The sequence below is a fragment of the Eimeria necatrix genome, genomic scaffold (genome assembly GCF_000499385.1).
Source record: "Eimeria necatrix Houghton genomic scaffold, Enh_scaff42, whole genome shotgun sequence".
NCBI lineage: Eukaryota > Apicomplexa > Conoidasida > Eucoccidiorida > Eimeriidae > Eimeria > Eimeria necatrix.
In genome coordinates this window covers 798-18,857 of record NW_013654796.1, presented here as the reverse complement: position 1 = coordinate 18,857, position 18,060 = coordinate 798, and the positions used below count along the sequence as shown (strand labels likewise).

Here is an 18,060-nt window from a genome sequence, read left to right as displayed (position 1 = left end):
CCAGCGAAGTGCAGGAACTCTTCTTTTGCGCGGCAGGCTTTGCCCAAAGCTGCGTGCTGCTGCTGCTGCTTCTGCAGCTGCTTCTGCAGCTGCTTGTTGCAGCTGCTGCTGCAGCAGCCGGCAGCGCCGCAGCAGGAGTCCCTCGGTGGCTTTGGACTATTTCTTCTGAGTTCTCTGCACACATTCAGCTGCAGGAAAGCTCGTGAGTTTGCTGCTGCGCATGCGTCTCTGCAGGTTTCTGGAGCTCTGCTTGATGGCCAGAAGCCGGCGAGAAGAAGCTGCGCAACCAACAACTGCTGCTGCTCCAGCTTACCCTGCTGCAGCTGCTGCTGCAGCTGCTGCTGCAGGTGCTGCTGCAGGTGCTGCTGCTGCTTCGGTGTGCTGCGGCGGCAGTGGCCGCACGCGGCACTGAGGGTTTCTTCTCGCGTCTTCTTGAGTTCATCTTTTTTCCTCGCGGGGCAGAAAGGGCCTCACACTCTCACAAAAGTAAATAAAAAAATATTTAATATAAAATAATATTTAAAATAATTTATTTTCCACCACTTGGCCGGCGATTCTTCTAAAAGAGGCGCTTCCCAGAACTTTTCCTTGGCTTTCCTTTTCCTCTTTCGCGCTGCAGCGCGGCCGAGGCTCCGCCGCGCTGATTTGTTTGCTGCTGCAGTTTGCTGCTGCACTTTGCTGCTGCAGTTTGCTGCTGCAGTTTGCTGCTGCAGTTTGCTGCTGCAGTTTGCTGCTGCTTTTGCTTCCTTGCAAGAGGCAAACTGACACCGCCACACGCAGCAGCAGCAGCAGCAGTAGTAGCAGCAGCAGCAGCAGCAGCAGCAGCGAGGAGCCTTTTGCACTTTTCAATATGAGCCTCCTGCGGCTGCCTGCCGGCCTGCCGGCCCGACCCCAGGACGGGGGGGTTTGTTTGCTGCGCGTTGCTGCCAGCTCTTTATTCATATTTATTTATATTTATTTATATTTATTTATATTTATTCATATTTATTTATATTTATTTATATTTATTTATATTAGTTTCTCTTTTCATTTATTTGTTTCCAATTGAATTCACAAATCGGCAAAGTGCAACTTTCAAGTTCTCGTCGCTGCGGACTTCCTGCCAGACCCTCAGCGAACCGCAGAGAGCCACGGCGCCAGCCAGCAGGTCCTTGCCGCCAGCGCTTCTAAACATCCAGCTAGCTAGCTAGCTAGCTAGCTAGCTAGCTAGACGGCGAACTAGCCAGCCGGAGAGCTGGCTAGCTGGCAAGACAGCTAGCTAAACAGCTAGCTAGAGGGCTAGCTAGAGAGCTAGCCACTGCTTTGGTAGCAAGCCACTGCTGCAGCAGCTAGCCAACACGCGCAGCAGGTTCTTGCGGCCACCGCTTCTAGGCAGCTAGCTAGCTAGCCACAGCTTTGGTAGCAAGCCGCCGCTGCAGCAGCTAGCCAAACAGCGCATGCAGAACCAGTGGCTGGCTAGCTAGCTAGCTGGCTAGAGGGGCCTTGGCAGCAAAAGGCGCTGAGTTCATTTGCCTGTGCCTCGTCTTGAACCTCTTCTTGTTGCTGCTGCTTTCCGTGCTGCTCTCTTGGCGGGTTCTGCTGCTGCTGTCAGTTCCTCCTGTTGCTGCTCTTGCTGCTGCTGCTGCTGCTGCTCTTGCTGCTCTTGCTGCTCTTGCTGCGGCTGCTGTGCAGCTTTGGGCGCGGCCTTTGCCCTTGCTCTTGTCTTTGCAACTCGGAGATTTGGGGCTTGGGGGGGTGCAGCTCGAGGGTTTAGGGCCTGAGGGTTTAGGGTTTGAGGGTTTAGGGTTTCTGCAGCAGGCAGGGGCCCCGCCTCTGCAGCAGCAAGGCCCACCGCTCGGCCTCGCCGAGGGGCCCTTGAGGAGGATCTGCTGCTCGCAGCAGCTGGCGCCGCGCTTCCTGCTGCTTCGCTCACATCCGAAGCAGCAGCAGCAGCAGCAGCAGCAGCAGCAGCAGCAGTGGCTGTTGCGCGGGCAGCAGCAGCAGTCGCAGCTGCAGCAGGTGCTGCCACGAGCCTCTCCTTTGGAGTGCGGGCAGGACCTGGGAGGGGCCCCTCTCCCGCTGCCGCTGCTGGTTCCGCTGCTGCTGCTGCTGCTTCCGCTGCTGCTGCTTCCGCTGCTGCTGCTTCCGCTGCTGCTGCCTGCTGGCTGCTGCTGCCGCGCTGCCTCCTTTTCGGGGGAGGGGGGGCCCCCGCGTCGAGGGGCCTCTTCAAAGACGGGGAGGCCGGGAGGGAGGGGCCCCCCCCCGCAGCTGCTTGCGGCTGCTGCGCAGCGGCCGCGCGCCCCGCCCGCTGCTGCTGCTGCTGCTGCTGCTGCTGCTGCTGCTGCTGCTGCTGCTGCTGGCTGCTGGGGCGCAGGGCGAAGTGCTGGAGAGGCAGCAGCCGGCGCGCTGCGAGGCTGCAAGTGGCCCATTTGCTGCTGACGAGGGGCAGCCCCTCGAGGCCCGGCAAGAAGATCTTGAGGGGCCCCACAGCCACTTTGTAGCTGCTGCTGGCAGCGCAGAAGTGGGCCCTGCAGGGCCGGGGGGGCCCCCCCCTCTGGTGCACAGACAGGTTCGCCCGAGACCCCCGAAACGGGCTCCCAGCAACCCCCAGGGGGGCCCCCAGGGGGGCCCCCAGGGGGGCCCCCAGGGGGGCCCCCAGGGGGGACAAACGCCCGCAGCGAACGGACCGGGGGCCCCTCGACGGGGTCCGCGGGCCCCTCAGGGGGGTCGAGGGGCCCCTCAGGGGGGTCCGGGGGCCCCTCAGCGGGGTCGAGGGGCCCCTCAGCGGGGTCGAGGGGCCCCTCAGGAGCGCTGAGGGGCCCCTCAGCGGGGTCGAGGGGCCCCTCAGGGGAGTCGAGGGGCCCTGCGGGAGGGTTGGGGGGCCCCCATTTGGGAGGCTGGAGCCCCTGGGGGTGGCCGAGGGGCCCCTCCGAGGGGTGGAGGGGGCCCCCCCTGCGGGGGGCCCCAGGGGGCTGGAGGGGGGCCCCCTGCTGCCCAGGGGGCTGCTGCCCCGGGCCCGCAGTTTGCTGGGAGTCCCCACAGGGGCCCCCAGGCCGAGACACAGCCCTGTACCCTGGGGGCCCCCCGTACCCTGGGGGCCCCCCGGTGAGCCCCGGGGGCCCCCTGCGTCGCATGCAGGGGCTGCGGGCTGCGGGCTTCCGCATTTGCCCAACTTAAGTGGAGAGGAGGACAGCAGGGGGGCCCCCCTGCTGCTGCTCCTTGTGGGGGTCGCGGGGGCCCCCCGGGGGCCCCCCAGGGGGGAGAAGGAGCGGCGGGCCCCGGGGTCCCCCCCCGGGGGGCCCCCCAGGGCCCCCAGGGGCAGCCCCTCGGGGGGCCCCTCCAGGGGCCCCTCGGGGGGCCCCTCGGGGGGCCCCTCGGGGGCCAAGACGGCAGCAAACACGGGGAGACAAGGAAGGTCCAGGGGGGCCCTTGTGGGGTCAATTCCGTGGGAAAGAAGAAAAGACAAAAGGGCCCTGAGGACTGCCAAAGGGGCCAAAGAGGGCAGCAGCAAAATGGAGGCCCCCCACTGCTGCTGCAGCTCTTCCCGCGGCAGAGACAGAGACAGCAAGCAGCTCTCCGGCATCAGCAGCAGCCACCCAAACAGCGGCAGGCCCCACGGCTCCTGAGCAGCAGCAGCAGCAGCAGCAGCAGCAGCAGCAGCGACTCAGCCGCGCAAGCGGCAGCAGCAGCAGCAGCAGCAGCAGCGGCAAACGGCGGCAGCAGCAAGCAGCAGCAGGCGGCAGCAAAGCGGCAGCAGCGCCTTCTCCTCGCCCCAAGCCTTTGAGGCTGTCTCCTCAGTCGGTGCTACTTAGCTGCTCTCAGGCTGCTGCTGCTGCTGCTGCTGCTGCTGCTGCTGCTGCTGCTGCTGCTGCAGTCTCTAGGGGTTTCTGCCTCTTCTGCCTCTCAAACTCTAGCTTAGCAGCTCTCGCTGCAGCGGCTATTTCGGTCCAGCAGCGCCCTCAGCAGCAGCAGCAGCAGCAGCAGCATCCTCAGCAGCAGCAGCAGCAGCAGGCCGGCGCACCTTGAGCACTTGGGCTATATGGGGCAGCGGGGGCCCCTCTGCTGCTGCTGAAAGGGCCTGGGGGCCCTCTGCAGCTGCACCTGTGGGGCCCCACCCTGGCAGCAGCTGGGGGCCCCCGGGACCCCCTGGGGGCCCCAGCTGGGGGCCCTCCCCCCTTGCTGGGGCCTCCTCTTGGGGGGCCCCCTCCAGGGGGGCCCCCAGCTGGGGGGCCCCCAGCTGCAGCTGGTGCTGCTGCGCAGCAGGAGAGTTTAGCTGCCCCTGAGAGCAGCGCCGGGCAGCAGGCAGCAGGCACGTGCAGCAAACCCTCACAGCTAGCTAGCTGGCTAGCTGGGCTGTTGAGTGGCTGGCTAGCTGCTGGCTAGCTGGCTAGCTGGCTAGCTGGCTAGCTGCTAGCTAGCTAGCTGCTAGCTAGCGAGCTGCCAGCTAGCGAGCTGCCAGCTAGCTGCTAGCTAGCTAGCTAGCGAGCTAGCGAGCTAGCTAGCTAGCTGCTCCGGGGCTAAGTGGAAAGAGACGCCAAACCGAGGTAGAGACAAAAAGCAAAAATAAGAAAAGAAAGGAAATAAAGGACAAAAAGATAGAGACGAAAAATAAAAGATAAAAAGAAAAATAAAACAAAAAGATGGAAAATAAAAAAGAAGAAAATATAAAAAGAGAGAAAGAAGTTGAAGAGACAGCGGAGAGACAGAGACACTGCGGCGGCCAGCGAGAGGCGAAGGGCCCCCAAGGCCCAGGTAGGGTTTAGGGTTTAGGGTTTAGGGTTTAGGGTTTAGGGTTTGGGGCACCTCAAGGACAGACGCGTAGGCCCAGCTGGCAGTCACGAAGTGGAGAGCCAAAAAGCCCTTGGGGGCCTTTGCATGCAGCAGCAGCAAAGCCCTCATCTGAGCAGCAGCAGCAGCGCAGCAGCAAGGGTCCACCAGCAGCACCCCAAACACTTCCACGCACCTCCCACCTGCTGCTGCTGCTGCTGCTGCTGCTGCTGCTGCTGCTGCTGCAGGTGCTGCTGCTGCTGCTGCTGCTCCCGCTGGTGTTTCTGCTGCTGCCAGTGCGGTTTCTGCTGCTCCTGCTGCTGGTGCTTGTGCTGCTGCCGCTGCGCTTGCTTCTGCTGCTGCTGCTGCTGCAGCAGCAGCAGCAGCAGCAGCAATTGTGCTGGAGACGGAGAGGCAAGCTGCTGCTTTTCCCGAGCCGCTCATTTCCTCGAGGGCCATTCGAATTATAGAAGACAAGGCGCTCGTCACGCCGCCCCGGTAGCTGCAGACGCAAACGCGCCAAACCCTAAACCCTAAACCCTAAACCCTAAACCCTAAACCCTAAACGCTAAACCTTGCGGCCAGATAGCCACGCGTTGCGCGTTTTACTAAAGCCCTCCAGCTGCTTGAGAACACGCAAGTGCGAGTACCAGGTCCCAGCGCCAAACCCTAAACCCTAAACCCTGCACCCTAAACCCTAAACCCTAAACCCTAAACCCTAATTTAGTTCCCCGCAGCTGGCTGGCGGCACCTGTTGACTGGGGCGTCGGGGTCTTCCTCTCCGTCTACAATGCAAACGAAGGTCTTGCGCTTGGGGGCCCCTGCTTCTTCCTTGCTGCTGCTGGGGGCCCCCCCCCTGCTGCTGCTGAGGGGGGCCCCCCGGGGGCCCCCCGGCTTGGACTTGAGGGCCTTGAGGGCCCCCAGCCAGGGGGGCCTCAGCAGCGGGCACAGCTCTGCGTCGAAGGGGGGGGGCCCCCCGTACTTGGCGGCGAATTTGAAGTAGAGCGAAGAGACCAGGCACTCCACGGGGGTTTGCTGCAGCAGCTGCACGTGCTGCAGCAGCAGCAGCAGCAGCAGCAGCAGCAGCAGCAGCAGCGGGGGCGTCGTCCGCGGCAGCGGCGCCCACGCGCTCAGCGAGCGCGCGCAGCAGCAGCAACGGCCGCCAGCCAGCAGCAGCCCGCGCAGCCGCCTCCCTCAAAGCAGCACCAGCCCAGCAGCAGCAGCAGCAGCAGCAGCAGCAGCAGCAGCAGCAGCAGCAGCACTGACCTCTCGCCTGCCCGCGGAGAACCTGTGGGCAGTGAGCGGCAGGCAAAAGCGAATGGCCCCCACAGACAAAGAAATCCCTTCGCCCCCCACCAGCCCCACGCAGCTCAGCTGGGGGCCCCCCCGGGGGCCCCGACTGAGGTGCGCTTTGCTGCAGTCACTGCATGCAGCGCGCGGCGCTCCGTCACGCAGCGGCGACGCAGCTGCAGCAGCAGCAGCAGCAGCAGCAGCAGCAGCAGCAGCAGCGCAGGTGCGAGCAGCGGCGGTCCCTGGGCCCTCGCTCGGCGCGCGACGCAGCGGCGCTCAGAAGCAGGGCAGCAGCAGCAGCAGCAACGCAGCAGCAGCAGCGCAGCAGCAGCAGCAGCAGCGCAGCAGCAGCAGCGCAGCAGCAGCAGCAGCAACGCAGCAGCAGCAGCAGCAGCGCAGCAGCAGCAGCGCAGCAGCAGCAGCAGCAGCAGACCTGCGGAGGCAGCTGTTCGAGGATGTCGGGGTGGCAGCAATAAAAGAGCGCGGGGGCCTCGGGGGCCCCCAGGTGGTCCCTGCTGCTGTCGCAGGTGAGGGCCGCAAGGGGCTGCTGCTGAGCAGCACGTGCTGCTGCTGCTGCAGGCACGCGCAGCACACAGGGTTGCTGCTGCTGCTGCTGCTGCTGCTGCGGCGCGTCCGCGCTCCGAGCAGGCGCAGCAGCAGCAGCAGCAGCAGCAGCAGCAGCAGCAGCAGCAGCGGGGGAGGAGGGGCGCGGGAGGGTGGCTTCTGACCGGCGGCCGCAGCTTCTGCCGCTGCTGCTGCTGCTGCTGCTGCTGCGTCTCGCGCTGCTGCCTGCTGCTGCTGCTGCAGGCTGGCTTGTCTTTGCTGCTGCGCCTTCGCGCCCCACACTGTGTGGGGCGCGAGGGCCCGCAGCGCAGCAAATAAGCGGCAGTGGGACTGCAGCAAAAGGCCCCCGAAGTTCTCGAAGTGGCGCCAGACCTGCGCAGCAACTCGCTGCTGCTGCTGCTGCTGCTGCTGCTGCTGCTGCTGCTGCTGCTGCTGCTGCTGCTGCTGCGGGTGCGGGTGCTTTGCGGGGTGCGCGCACGCCGGCGCGGCGAGCGGGTCGCAGGGCCAGGGCTCAGGGCTTAGGGCTTAGGGCTTAGGGCTTAGGGTTTAGGGTTTAGGGTTTAGGGTTTAGGGTTTGCGCACCCGCTCGCCGGGGAAGCAGAGGGCCAGCCCCGGCTCGTAAAAGGCTGCAGCAGAGTGGGGTTGTTTTATAAAAGTGAAAGTCAAGGAGGCGCCGGAGAGGCAGCGGGCCTGCTGCAGTGTACGTACAGCTGAGAGCAGCAGCCGCTGGCTCTGCGGCAGCAGCAGCCCCTTTATCCGCAGCCGCTTCACGCTCTGCAGGCCCAAACCCCAAACCCTAAACCCTAAACCCTAAACCCTAAACCCTAAACCCGCCCCCAGCCGCGCGCCGGCCAGCCACACGCCGCGCCGCGCCGCCGCACCAACGAACCCCAAACCCCAACCCCAAACCCTAAACCCTAAACCCTAAACCCTAAACCCTAAACCCTAAACCCTAAACCCTGACCTTCGCCGCGCCGCCCTCCAGCGCTATGAGAGTGTCCGAGAAGGAAACGCGGCAGTCCGTCACGCGGGCCCCCCGCACTCGAAAGTTCGACACAACCAGAAACACCTAGCAGCAGCAGCAGCAGCAGCAGCAGCAGCAGCAGCAGCAGCAGCAGCAGCAGCAGGTGGAGTTGGCGCGCTGCGCAGCGCGCACCAGCAGCAGCAGCAGCAGCAGCAGGTGGAGTTGGCGCGCCGCGCAGCGCGCACCAGCAGCAGCAGCAGCAGCAGCAGCAGCAGCAGCAGCAGCAGCAGCAAGGAGGCCCCACCTGCAGAGGGGCCCCCAGGGCCTTTCTGCTGGCGAGGCTGAGGGACTTGGCTTCGAAGGAGTGGTGAGCAGCAGCAGCAGCAACAAACGAGCTGTACGTGCAGGGGCCCCCAGGGGGCCCCCCGGGGGGCCCCCCGGGGGCCCCCGTCTGCAGCAGCTCGTGGCGGTTTACAAAAGCTTTGAGCAGCTTCAGCAGCGCGCGAGCCTGTCTGGGCCCTGAGAAACCCCAAACCCTAAACCCTAAACCCTAAACCCTAAACCCTAAACCCTAAACGCTGGACCCCAGGAACTAGAGGCTGGCACACCCCAAACCCCAAACCCCAAACCCTAAACCCTAAACCCTAGGCAGCTGGGCGCCGGCCCCTCGAAGGCGAATCCGTCCAGCGAAAAAGAAGGGCCCAAACTAAACCCCAAACCCTAAACCCTAAACCCTAAACCCTGAGCCCCAGAGGCTGGCGACCCCAAACCCAAACCCAAACCCTAAACCCTAAACCCTAAACCCTAAACCCTAGGCAGCAGACCCTCGAAGATGAATCCGTGGAGAGTGAAGGAGGGCCCCAATCGAAGGGCCCCATTCAACACTTGCTGCTCTTCTGCTGCTGCAGGGGCCTCCAACTCCCGGGGCCCCTCGGGGGCCCCCGAGGGGTTGAGGGCCCTCTTGCGTTTGGCTTCTTGCTGCTGCTGCTTTGCTGCAGCAAACCCGCGGGGGAACTCTGCTTCCAGCGCCTCCTCGTGCTCCAGCAAAAACGACCTAGCAGCAGCAGCAGCAGCAGCAGCAGCAGCAGCAGCAGCAGCAGCAGCGCAGCACAAGCAGCAGCACCACCTGGTTGGCCCCCGACGCAGCAGCAAGCCGCCCGCGGCCGACAGCCGCACAACCCACGCCGTCTCAGTCAGCAGCAGCAGCAGCAGCAGCAGCAGCAGCAGCAGCAGCAGCAGCAGCAGCAGCAGCAGCAGCAGCAGCAGGCCCACAGAAAGGCGGGAGAAGCTTTGGTAATGACTGCTCTGTGGTGGCTGAGGAAGCCGCTGAAGTGGTTGCTGCAGACTGCTGCTTGGCTGCTGCTGCAGTCCACGTCGTGCAGCTGCACCACTGCGTCCAGCAGCCCCGCCAGCAGCCCGCTGCTGCTGCTGCTGCTGCTGCTGCTGCTGCTGCTGCTGCTGCTGCTGCTGCTGCTGCTGCTGCTGCTGCTGCTCTGCTGCTGCTGCTGCTGCTGCTGCTGCTGCTGCTGCTGCTGCTGCTGCTGCTGCTGCTGCTGCTGCTGGGGGCGGGGGCGCGCTTGAAGCAGTCGCCGCCGCTGCTGCTCGCGGCCGCCGCAGCGCCTTCAAAGCCCTGCTGCTGCTGCTGCTGCTGCTGCTGCTGCGGCAGCAGCTTCACTGCAGCAACGGGGCCCTTGGCGTGCTGCGGGAGGGCCCCCTCGCCGTCCGCCCGCGAGGAGGCGCGGGCGCCCCTTGCTGCTGCTGCTGCTGCTGCTGCTGCTGCTGCTGTTGCAGCAGCAGGGGGCGGCGCTTCCAGCAGGAAGTAACTGAGGGCCCTTTTAATTGCTGCTGCAGCTTCCAAAGCTGCCAACTCCTTTGCTGGCATTTGGTCCACCACCAAGTACCCTCGCAGCTGACAGGGGGGCCCCCCGGGGGCCCCCCCTGCTGCTGGGGGGCCCCCCTGCTGCGACGCTGCTGCAGCACAAATGCAGTCCCCAGGCTCGGGGGCCCCTGGGGGCCCCCCTGGGGGGCCCCCCGGGCCTGGGGGCCCCTCCTGGGGGCCCGGGAGGCAGGCCAGCGCCAGCGCGAGGGGGCCCCCCTCCGGGGGGCCCCCCGCTGCTGCAGTGGGGGGCCCCCCGGGGCCCCCGAAGCTGCCAGGGGGCCCCCCTTTTTGCTGCTGCAGCTCCTGAAAAGCCCCAAAGTGAAGATGAACTCCGAAGGGCCTCAAAAGCTTCTTCGCCTCCGCAAAAGCGCGGCAGCGCCCGCACTCGCTGCACACGCAGGGGGGCCCCCCGGGGCCCCCGGGGCCCCCGGGGGCCCCCGGGGGGCCCCCGGGGGCCCCCAGCTCGTCGAGGGGGCCCCACTCGGGGGTCAGGGCGGTTTGTGGGGCCTCGGCCGGGAGAATTTGGAGGCAGTTTGGGGCTTGTTGGCTGCTGACGAGACAGGGGCTGCTGCTGCTGCTGCTGCTGCTGCTGCTGCTGCTGCTGCTGCTGCTGCAGGGCCCCGGCCTTTTGGGCCTTTTGGGGCCCCCGTCGCCGCGGCAAAGCTGCTGCTGCAGCTGCGCGCGGCGGCCGTGGGGCCCCTTCTGGGGGTCCCCAGGGGCCCCCGGGGCCCCGGGGGCCCCGGGGGCCCCGGGGGCCCCGGGGGCCCCCGGGGGCCCCTGGGGGCCCCTGTGGGGGGCCCCCTCTGGGGGCCTCGGGGGGTGCATGCGCCTGAGCTGGTAGCCGTGGGGGTGTTTGAGGGCCAGGCGAACTTCTGTGGGGAGCTGCTGCTCCCCAGGGTACTCAATTAGTACCCTGTTGGCCAAAAAGACCCCGCGGGCCACTTCCTGCAGCCGGGGGGCCCTCGGACGCAGCGCCTCGGGGCCCCCGGGGGCCCCCGGGGGGCCCCCGGGGGGCCCCCCGGGGGGCCCCGCCAAGGGCAAAGCCAGCACGCCGGGGGCCCCAGGGGCCCCTGGGGGCCCCCCGGGGGCCCCTGGCCCGGGGGGCCCCCACGGGCACAGGGCCCCCGCGGCGGCCCCCAGCGCAGCAGCAGGCAAAGAGGGCCCGGGGGCCCCGCAGAGGGCCCCCTCGGGGGCCCCCGGGGCCCCCTCGGGGGCCCCCGGGGGGCCCCCGGGGGCCCCCAGGTGGTCAAGAGAATGAGCAGCAGCAGGAAGGGGCAGCAAAGGCTGCTGCTGCTGCGACTGAGACGGGGAGGCCCCGCAGCAGCTGAGGGAGGGGCCCGGGGAGCTGCTGCTGGCCCCAGAGGGGGGGGCCCCCAGGGTACTGGGGGGGGGCCCCCCGGGGGGCCCCCAGACGCAGAGAGAGAGCGAAGTTGACGGGGGGGGGCCCCCCGGGAGGGTCGAAGACCCTTCGAACGATGAGGGGCCCCACAGGGCCCTGGGGGCCCCCTCGCGCAGACAAGACCTCGTCAGCGGCGACAGCAAAGACGGGTCCCCCATTCTGCTGCTGCTGCTGCTGCTGCTGCTGCTGCTGCTGCTGCTGCTGGGGTGGCTGGGCGTGGTCAGGGGGGCCCCCGAGGGCAGCGGGGCCTCCCCGGCGGCGAGAGGGGCCCCCAAAGACCCCACAAGTGGGGCGGCAGGGGCCGGGCGGGGGGCCCCTGGGGCAGCAGCAAAAAGGGGTTAGGGGGCAAGTTGGGGGTCTTGCTGCAGCACGAAAAGGCGCGAAAAGCAGCAGCAGGGGGCCCCTGAAGTTCGGAAAGCTGCAGCCATTTCAAAGACAGCAGCAGCAGCAAATAAGTCCAGTTTGGGTCTGCGGAAACTGGGGGCCCCCAGTCGGCGGTGGGGGCCCCCGCTGCACCACCCTGCGCCGCGGGTGGGGCCCCCAGCCTCCGCGCCGCCGCCTGGAGCCCTTTAAACGCCAAATAAAGCCCCAAAACCCTTTTATTTCTTTTTATTATTCGAAGTTGTCCGCGAAAATCCCAAAAACGGCACAGAGGGGCCCCTAGGCAGCGCGGCGGCGCCCCCCGCGGCCCCACGGCGAGGCGCTCACAATGGCTGGGGGCCCCCGCGGCTGCAGCTGCGTTTGCGGCCTTTTCTTCTCCTTTTGAGCCCTTTGCCTCAATTTGTTTTCCTTTTTTCTTTTTAATTAATTCAATTTAATTCATTTTTCATTTAATTGCAGTTTTCGCGGAGTTCGCGGGCGAGAGGCGGGAGTTGGGGTGTATGCGCAGCTCCGCGCAGCCTGCTCACTTCCCTTCTCCGCAGTTTGCCTCCAGTTAATTCCAAAAAGGTCTTTTTTGCTTCTTTTCTCTTTGCTGCTGCTTGCTGCTGCTTGCTGCTGCTTGCTGCTGCTTTGCTGCTGCGCTGCTGCTGCTTTTGCTGCTGCTGCTGCTGCTCTTCGGGGCCCACGAGGGCTATGCTTGGCTGGGGCCTCGAGGCCGCGGGGCCCCCAGGCCCCGCAGCCTTCACAGGCACACTCTCGCTGCTGCCCCCCCGCAGCAGCAGCAGCAGCAGCAGCAGCAGCAGCAGCAGCAGCAGCCCCTTTGTGAATGGCAGGAGGAGGGACGGGAGGCTTCCTGAAGAAGTCCGGCCCATGCGTAGGCAGCCACAAACCCTAAACCCTAAACCCTAAGCCCTAAACCCTAGGCCTGAGTGCCTCTAAACCCTAGGCCAAGTAACCCTAAACCCTAGCTCTCAATATCCCTAAACCCTAGGGTTTAGGGTTAAAAAACCCTAAACCCTCAGTAACCCTAAACCCTAGGCTCGAACCACGAGCACCCTCTAGTCGCGCAGCAGCCCTGCGCGGCCCTGCAGCTCCTTAGCAGCAGCAGCAGCAGCAGCAGCAGCAGCAGCAGCAGCAGCAGCAGCTGCTGCTGCTGCTGCTGCTGCTGCTGCTGCTGCTGCCTTGAACATCTGCTGCTGCTTCTGAAAGTGCTGCTGCAGACCTCCAAACCCTTTCCCTCGGCAGCGCCTCTGGCTCTGCGTTTGTCTCCGTGGGAAACACCAAAGTCTACTGCGCCATGTGAGCCCCCAAACCCTAAACCCTAAACCCTAACCCTAAACCCTAAACCCCAAACCCTAAACCCTTAACCCTAACGCTAAGCCTCAACCCGAAACCCTAGGCCCTAGCCCCAAACTCCAACCCCTAGACCCCCACCCTAAACCCTAAACCCCAAACCCTAGACCCCCGCCCTAAACCCTAAACCCTAAACCCTAAATGGGGGAATAAGCGTTGGGGGTTTACGCAGCTTCGGGCCGCGGTCTGCCGGCCGCAGCGACTTGCAAGACCGAGGGTTTATAAAAGTGGACTTCAGAAGTTCCCCCTTCTTCCAGCGCAGCAGCGCGGACGCGGTGAGGGTTTAGGGTTTGCAGCAGCGAGGGTTTAGGGTTTAGGGTTTAGGGAGTTGGGAGGGAGCAGCGAGGGTTTAGGGTTTCCGGAGCGAGCAGCGAGGGTTTAGGGTTTCCGAAGTGCCGAGCAGCGAGGGTTTAGGGTTTCCGAAGTGCCGAGCAGCGAGGGTTTAGGGTTTCCAGCAGCGAGGGTTTAGGGTTTCCGGAAGGAGCAGCGAGGGTTTAGGGTTTAGGGTTTCCGGAAGGAGCAGCGAGGGTTTAGGGTTTAGGGTTTGGGTCGCTGCAGCCGGCCAAAAAGGGCGGAAAAAGAAAAGCAAAAAGGCAGCAAAGAACAGGCAAACAGCGGGGGAAGAGTAGAAGCTGCTAAACCCTAAAAGAGCGAATAAAAAGAGGGTTAAACCCTAAAAGAGCGAATAAAAAAGGGTTTTGCTGCTGCTGCTGCAGGGCGAAACGCAGGAGCAGCTTCTGCTGCTGCTGCACCAGGCCCTCGACAGCTGCGTGCTGCTCGAGCGCTACCCCAAGAGCGTCTTGGAGGTTTCTTTTATGTTTCTCGAAGAAGACGGAGGTGAAAAATAATAAATAAATAAATAAATAAATAAATAAATAATAAATAAATAAATAATAAATAAATAAATAAATAATAAATAAATAAATAAATAATAAATAAATAATAAATAATAAATGATTTGCTGCCTTTTGTTGGACTCTTTATTTGCTTTTTGGCGTTTGTTTGAACTCCGTTTGGGCTTTGTTTGCTCTTTGCTTCTCGGAGAAGCAAAACAACTATTTAAATAAATAAATAAATAAATAAATAAATAAATAAATAAATAAATAAATAAATAGATCAATAATTAATTAATTAATTAATTAATTTGTTTGTTGTTTTATTGATTGTTTATTTGTTTATTTGGCGTTTTCGAAGTTCGTTTTTTATTTTCTTTTTCGCTTCGCGAAAAAAAGGAAGTCCAAACTGACGCAGCAGCTGTGAGGTGTACATACACCCCAGAAAATGCTGCAGCAGCTGTGGGGTGTACGTACACCGCAAATAATGCTGCAGCAGTTGTGGGGTGCTGCAGCAGCTGTGGGGTGTACGTACACCGCAGAGAAGCTGCAGCAGCTGTGGGGTGCTGCAGCAGCTGTGGGGTGTACGTACACCGCAGAGAGGCTGCAGCAGCTGTGGGGTGTACGTAGACCGCAGAGAAGCTGCAGCAGCTGTGGGGTGTACGTACACCGCAGGGGCGCTGGCTGCTGCGCTGACTTGCGCGGGATTGGCCCTGGCAGACGCGGGCGTGGAGTGTCACGACATCATCACGGGGGCTTCTGCGGTGCGGCTGCTGCTGCTGCTGCTGCTTCTGCTGCTGCTGCTGCTTCTGCTGCTGCTGCTGCTGCTGCCAGCAACTCAGCCGGCCGCCAAGGCCGACGCAACATGCATGCATGCAGAGGGCTCTTAAGCATGCGCCTTCTCCGCGTGTTGTGGAGCTCGAGAAGCAGCTGCTTTGCTGCTGCTGCTGCTGCTGCTGCTGCTGCTGCTGCTGCTGCAGTTCGCCTTCACCTACAAAGACAGCAGCGGGACTCCTCACCAGGCCGTGTGCCTGGACCTCGACGCCTCTGTAAGCACCGCTGCTGCCGCTGCTGCCGCCGCCGCTGCTGCTGCTGCTGCCGCTGCTGCTGCTGCTGCCGCTGCTGCTGCTGCAGCAGCAGAGCGCGTGGGGCGTGTGGGGCTGCAGGAGTACGCGGTGTACAGACACTTCGCGGACTTCACCGCCATTCACGTGGGCTTCTGTCCCGCCCTCAACTCCATTTGTTGTCTTCACTGCAGGGGCCCCCTCATCGCCGGGCCCTCCGGAGAACAGGTACTACGCAACACCAGGGGCCCCCTGGGGGCCCCTGGGGCCCCCTGGGGCCCCCTGGGGGCCCCTGGGGGCCCCTGGGAACCCCTGGGGGCCCCTGGGGGCCCCTGGGGGCCCCTGGGGGCCCCTGGGGGCCCCTGGGGGCGCGTTGGGGCGCCCTGGGGCCCCTTGGGGGCCTTGCTGCTTCTCCGTTGGTCCCGCTGCTGCTGCCGCTGCTGCTGCTGCTGCTGCTGCTGCAGTGCGTGGGGTGTACGTACACCTGGTGCATGCGCGCAGCTGTTCAGTCTCTGCGAAGCTGCTTGTGGGGAAATTGGCCGCGAAGTTCGGACTTGTTTGAAAAGGGCCTTCGCAGCAAAGGCCCCGGGGGCCCTCCCGGACTTCTCGAGCCCCAAAAGGCCCGCGAGCGAGGGGCCCCACTGAGCCCGGGGCCCCCCGGGGGCCCCCGCGCCCTCAGGGGCCCCCGGGACCCACAGGGGGGCCCCTCAGGGGGGGCCCCCGGGGTGGGGCCCCTGGGCCTCGGGGGCCCCTAGAGGGCCTCTGGGTGGGCCAGGGGCCAGAGGCCGCGGCCAGCGGCCTTGAGGGAGAGCTCTGGGGGCCCCCAGAGGGCCCAGGGGGCCCCAGGGGGCCCCAGGGGGCCCCAGGGGGCCCCAGGGGGCCCCAGGGGGCCCCAGGGGGCCCCAGGAAGCCCTTTTAGGGACCCTGGGGGGGCCCCGTAGAGCTCCTTTGTGCCTCCTGGCGGGCTAGAAAGAGCCCGGGGCCAGAGGGGCCTACTGCTGCTGCTGCTGCTGCTGCAGCTGCTGCTGCAGCTGCAGCAGGCAAAAAAGCCATTTGAATGGTCCAGCTGCAGCGGGCAGCAGCTGCGGCCCGAAGGCCCCTCTGGACTTTTAGAAAACCCCCTGGGAAACCCTCAGGGTTTATTTGTCTTTTTGCATGCAGCTGCATGCAGGGCTTTTTGGCGCTGCTGCTGACTGCAGTTCATTTCAAGTTCGACACTTTGGCTGGGGACGGACTTGCTGCTGCTTTGCTGCTGCTTTGCTGCTGCTTTGCTGCTGCTTTGCTGCTGCTGCAGCTCAGGGGCCTTCTTCAGCAGCAGCAGCCTCTTGCTCCTGCTGCTGCTCTGCAGCGGTGGCCGCAGCAGCCTCTTGCGGCTGCTGCTGCTCTGCCTCTGCGGCAGCAGCAGCCTCTTGCTGCTGCTGCTGCTCTGCAGCGGCAGCAGCAGCAGCTGGCGGCCCTCTGCGCCCCTCGAGTTTGCGGAAAGCAGCAGAAACTTGAAGGAAACTTCTCACCGCAGCAGCGCCTCCAGCCTCGAAAGGGAGGCTTCGAGGTCGCCTGGGCTTTGGAGTTGAAGAAAATAAAAACAAAATAAAAATGAAAGTCTTTATTTACTCAGATTTGCAATTTCAGGCCGCCCAGACACCAGACGCAGACCCTCGGCGCGGCTGTACAGCTTCTCCACCGCTTCCTTCATCTCGGGAAAGTCCTGCGTGCGAACAAACAAATTCGAAAATAAGAACAAAAAATGAATTAATTACTTCTAATAAATAAAAAAAAGCAAAAAAGGGCGAAAAAAAGACACAAACCCCCCCCGGATGCCCCGAGCCTGCACACAAGAAATTCAAGTTCAGGTTTCGAGCTGCGTCACCTGGGGCAGTTCTTCTGCTGCAGAGGAAGACTGCGGAAAACGAAGAAGAATTCGTTTTCAATTTTGCATTATTGAATTTGTTGCTTCCTCACGTCTTCGTCGGCTGGCGGAAACGCACTGAAAGCTCGAGTTGCACGAAACCTGAACGGCCAGCGTACTTTGTTCCATTCGCAGCGCCGCCGCCCCTCTTTTTCGGAGCCTTCTCGTTTTTGCAGGATCTGTTAAACTCCATTTGGGATTATTTCGGCCTTTGGATCGCTGCGAAAGCCCGGGGAACACCGACCTGCGCGCTGCTGCTGCAGCTGCTGCAGCTGCTGCAGTCGAGACTCGGCAGAACCGCCGCGGGAATCCGCGGCGGGAAGCAGCAGAACCCCCGCCAACGCGAACGCGCGAAAATATATTACTTGCATTGTTTCCAATTCGAGAAAGAAAAGCGCGAAAAGAAGGCGGACAGGAGCGGATCTCGAGGCTGGAGGCCGCGGCGTTCAAGTTGCCGCGGAGTGTACGCGCTCGCTGCGTTCAAGTCCGCGCCGATCACGCCTTCCGCCGCCAGCACTGGCTCTCAAATGATTTATTTCAGCTTTTTTTTGCGTTATTTTCGCGAAGCGGCGGCGAGGATTGCGAAAGAGAAGCAGCGAGGGCGGCCGTGAGACACCGCTGTGCCGCTCGTTGTGCTCACGCGTGGGACTTGGCGCAGCGGCAGCACGGGGGAATCTGCGGCTCCCGCGCTGCTGCAGCTTTCTGAATTGTGTTTAATTAAAGATCGCTGCGGAATAACGCGAAGTTTCCGTTTTTCGACGGCCAGAAGTTCCCCCCTGCTTGCCAGCTCGCGGGCGCTGCCCTTGCCAGCATGCAGAACCGCGCGGACTTGTCCATTTTTCGCGCTTTTTTGGCCCTTTGAGCGAATTAAAAACTCCAAAGCCCCTTATTTTTCATATTTGTTCGGCTTTGGCCGGCGTTTGGGCCCCTGGGGGCCCCGATCGGCGTTCCCGACGGCCAGGATGAGGGGGGCGTTCCGACGCACTGGTGCCGTCCCGCGTCTTCCCTGCATGCAGCCGTGAGGGGCCCCCGCGTCCCCGAGGGGCCCCCACCTCCATGGCCCCGCGGGTCTTCTCCAGGGGCCCCCGTCGGGGGGCCCCCTCATGGTCTTGGCGGCGGTCTGCTTCTGCGGAGGCCGCTCGCAGCTACGTGGCGGCCCCGGACTCTCCCCCGCAGCCTGAGGGGCCCCCCGGGGGGCCCCCCTCGGGGCCCCCCTCGGGGTCCCCCTGGTGGGGTCAGTGGTGGTGTTTGGGGGCCCCCCGGTGGGGCCTCCGTGGGTGGTGGCCGTGGGGGGGGGCCCCCCGGGGCCCCCGCGCGGCGGAAGGCAGCAGCTGGGTTTGCGCGTTCGAGGGGGCCCCCCCGGGGCGCGTCGCGGGGGCCCCCGGGCGGGGCCCCTTGCCGTTGTGGCTGGAGCGGGGCTGGGGCTGGTTGCTGCTGCTGCTGCTGCTGCTGCTGCTGCTGTCGGGGTGGGCGGTGTTGGCTGCGTGGGGTTCGGTGGGGGCCCCCCTGGGGCCCCTCCTGGGGGCCCCCCCGGCGGTGGACTACGGGGTGGTGATTGACTGCGGGTCTCACGGCTCGCGGGTGAACGTGTTCCGCTGGGTGCGGCGGCAGGGGGGCCCCCCGCCCTGGGGGCCCCCCTGGGCCCCCCCCCCGGGGCCTTCGCGCTGCACGACGTCGTTTA

The 18,060-nt window shown here is 64.0% G+C and overlaps 4 protein-coding genes across 4 annotated transcripts in view; 2 read left to right on the top strand and 2 right to left on the bottom strand.

The window, feature by feature from the left end:
* Nucleotides 1-1,504: 1,504 nt before the first annotated feature.
* ENH_00053140 (hypothetical protein, conserved) lies at nt 1,505-11,000 on the bottom strand (the record flags this gene model as incomplete). The annotated part of the gene is made up of 11 exons (XM_013583686.1): nt 1,505-3,601; nt 4,001-4,258; nt 4,783-5,248; nt 5,498-5,790; nt 6,470-6,609; nt 6,765-7,059; nt 7,183-7,374; nt 7,565-7,669; nt 7,869-8,083; nt 8,389-8,618; nt 8,866-11,000. 11 exons carry the CDS (start codon nt 10,998-11,000, stop codon nt 1,505-1,507), a joined length of 6,426 nt encoding a protein of 2,141 aa, XP_013439140.1.
* Nucleotides 11,001-12,049: 1,049 nt separating this feature from the next.
* On the top strand, nt 12,050-15,118 carry ENH_00053130 (3' exoribonuclease, putative; the record flags this gene model as incomplete). Its single annotated transcript, XM_013583685.1, has 7 exons — nt 12,050-12,084; nt 12,749-12,851; nt 13,293-13,413; nt 13,952-13,993; nt 14,085-14,173; nt 14,390-14,701; nt 14,975-15,118. The coding sequence occupies 7 exons, from the start codon at nt 12,050-12,052 to the stop codon at nt 15,116-15,118; spliced, it is 846 nt and encodes a 281-aa protein (XP_013439139.1).
* Nucleotides 15,119-15,768: 650 nt separating this feature from the next.
* Nucleotides 15,769-16,572, bottom strand: ENH_00053120 (hypothetical protein; the record flags this gene model as incomplete). The annotated part of the gene is made up of 3 exons (XM_013583684.1): nt 15,769-15,899; nt 16,085-16,178; nt 16,459-16,572. 3 exons carry the CDS (start codon nt 16,570-16,572, stop codon nt 15,769-15,771), a joined length of 339 nt encoding a protein of 112 aa, XP_013439138.1.
* Nucleotides 16,573-17,435: 863 nt separating this feature from the next.
* ENH_00053110 (hypothetical protein) overlaps nt 17,436-18,060 on the top strand; it is a gene marked incomplete at both ends in the record, with an annotated part of 1,422 nt that continues 797 nt past the window's right edge. Inside the window, one exon of the mRNA XM_013583683.1 lies at nt 17,436-17,978. Within this exon, the coding sequence (XP_013439137.1) occupies nt 17,436-17,978 (543 nt within the window). The remainder of the gene's footprint in view (nt 17,979-18,060) is intronic.